The sequence below is a fragment of the Chlorella variabilis genome (assembly GCF_000147415.1).
Source record: "Chlorella variabilis unplaced genomic scaffold CHLNCscaffold_23, whole genome shotgun sequence".
Taxonomy (NCBI): Eukaryota; Viridiplantae; Chlorophyta; class Trebouxiophyceae; order Chlorellales; family Chlorellaceae; genus Chlorella; species Chlorella variabilis.
This window is the reverse complement of record NW_005435065.1, coordinates 579,682-581,964: the sequence shown is the minus strand read 5'-3', so window position 1 is coordinate 581,964 and position 2,283 is coordinate 579,682. Positions and strand designations below refer to the sequence as shown.

Genomic DNA, 2,283 nt, shown 5'->3' with positions numbered 1-2,283 from the left:
CTCATGGTCCACCCCCTCTCTTGATGCCCCTTGATCACGTGTGCCCCCTGCCCAAGGTCTGCTCACGCGGCCTATCATAGCGGGGTGACTGTAACACAGGTACTGCCACCGTACCGCAGGGAGGACCTGTCCCGCTTGGAGCACCGCGCGGCGGCGCTGGACGCGGCGGCGCCCTGCGCGCGCTGCGCTCGCCCGCTGTCGGCGCCCGCCCCCGCCTCGGCGGGGCCCTCGGGCGGCGCCCTGCCCCGCCTCTACCTCTTCCCCACCGGCAACGCCTTCCACGCCTCCTGCCTGTGCGCCGAGGCTGCTGAGCTGGCGCCCGCGGTGCAGCGCCGCCGCGTGGCGCGCCTGGTCGAGCGGCTGGCGGGCCTGCCGGAGGGCGCCGCCGCCGCGCCCGCCACCCCAGACTCCCCCGCCGCCAACGTGGAGGCGCTGAGGCAGCGGCTGGAGGAGGAGGTGGCTGTGGAGGACCCGTATGAGGGGGAGGTGGTGGCGCGGCACCTCACCCGCCCCTTTGTGGCGCCAGAGGAGGCCGCCGCAGACAGCTGGGCGCTCTAGATCTAGGCGGCGGCGGCGGCGGCGGCAACGAGGGCTTGGCTGCATGCGCCCTTGTCCATGCCATTGCACGCTTGTTTATGTCTGATGGCGATTCATGGATGAGAACGATCCCAGTGGCCAGTGTTGCTCAGCACCCCGCAGGTAAGCAGAGCTGCAGCTGATAGCACTATCAGCTGGTTACCGGAAATTCTGCCGCTGCTCGGAAGCAGAATTCTCCCGAGCCCTTCCAGCGCTGGGGTTAGATCAAACCACATGACCCCCGAATGTACTAGCATGCCAATGCCGAAGCACGCGTCGACGCAGCCCCTGGGCAGTACGGGAGGTGTCCCCAATTCTGAACAGAGTTTTCATTCACATGGGCGTACACTCCAATAATTCCTTCTGCCATCAAGCTCCCAATGCGGCGCCGCTGGAGCCGGCTCCAGCTTTGCGCCACTTGGCTTAGCCTGTAGGCGTCAACACGTGACCACCAGTGCACCTGGTAGGCCTGCACGCCCACAGAACGAGTGTCTGCCTGCACCCACGCACATGATGTGGGCATGCGGTGGAATATGCCAGTGCACGCGGCTGGCGGGTTGCCCCAGAGGCGGCGGCATGACCCCCTCCGGCGCTCGCGCCTGCACTGGCCGGCACCGCTGGCCATTGCCGAATGGGATCCCCCCTCCCCCTTGCATGCAGCCACCCAATTTAGACACCTCACACTGTTGTGGAAGCTTCTTGGAGGCACGCCGCTTGCACGCTGGCTGGCTGATGGTGGCGCCACCTGGGGAGCCCGGGCGTGTGCACGCTCTTCTAAAGCCGCCGGGCCCTCCCTCTCGAGCATGTGAGCCAGCTGTTCTGTACTCAAGCCACATTGGTGTGTGGTTCCCCGTGTTTGTGTGTCCATTGGTGCATGTGTGAAGTACGGTAAGACCGGTGGCTGGGCCCTGAGGTGTGCCATATGGATGCATCCGGAAGGATCCTGGTGCTAGCAGACACCGGCCCCTGCAACGCGTGCGACGGGTGCCGCGTCGACCTGCCCTGGTGCCCCCTCTGCAGCGCTGCTCGTGCTCAGCCTGTCTTTCCTAGCACTCCTGGCGGTGCGCTGGTGGGTTGGAGGCGGCGCCGGACCTGGCGGCGCAGCGCCGGCAGTGCTCTCATTCATTCATTCATTCATTCATTCATTCATTCATTCAGCACACAGACCGGCCGCCTCTTGCTCGAGGGCGGCCCACTTTGGCCTGGGCAGCCCGGGCCGCCCTCCCCCCGGGCGCATGTTCAGTGTTGGAGGGGTGTGCCCAGCGATAGGGGGCCCCTGAAGGCATGCGCCGAGGCCGGGAAGCGTGGTTCGGCGCTGCTGCACGCTTGGCGACTTGAACAGAACCGCGTGCCGCCGAGCTGCGGCTGCAGTTTCCGGCCCACAGTCTACGGCCGCAGCCACGGGACTCGGCGGCACGGCGTTTGGGCCCAAGCTTGCTGCTGCCGCCGCCGTGCCTGGGGGGCAGCGCGGCGGCGGCGGCGGCACGCTGCGACGCCCCCGTGCCGCCGAGCTGCGGCCGTACCTTCCTGCCAGAAGCCCACGGCCACAGCCACGGGACTCGGCGGCACGGCGTTTCGGTCCACGGCTTGCTGCCGCTGCCGTCGCAGGGCTGCTGCCTGCGGCGGCGGCGGCACGGCGGTTGGGTCCACGGCTTGCTGCCGCTGCCGCTGCCGCCGCCGCAGGGGTGCTGCCTGCGGCGGCGGCGG

At 68.3% G+C, this 2,283-nt stretch overlaps 1 protein-coding gene across 1 annotated transcript in view; it reads left to right on the top strand.

The window, feature by feature from the left end:
- The window catches only part of CHLNCDRAFT_139162 (hypothetical protein), a gene marked incomplete at both ends in the record, with an annotated part of 1,898 nt that extends 1,340 nt beyond the window's left edge, over positions 1–558 (top strand). The window contains one exon of the mRNA XM_005844381.1: positions 120–558. Within this exon, the coding sequence (XP_005844443.1) occupies positions 120–558 (439 nt within the window). The remainder of the gene's footprint in view (positions 1–119) is intronic.
- Positions 559–2,283: the final 1,725 nt, after the last annotated feature.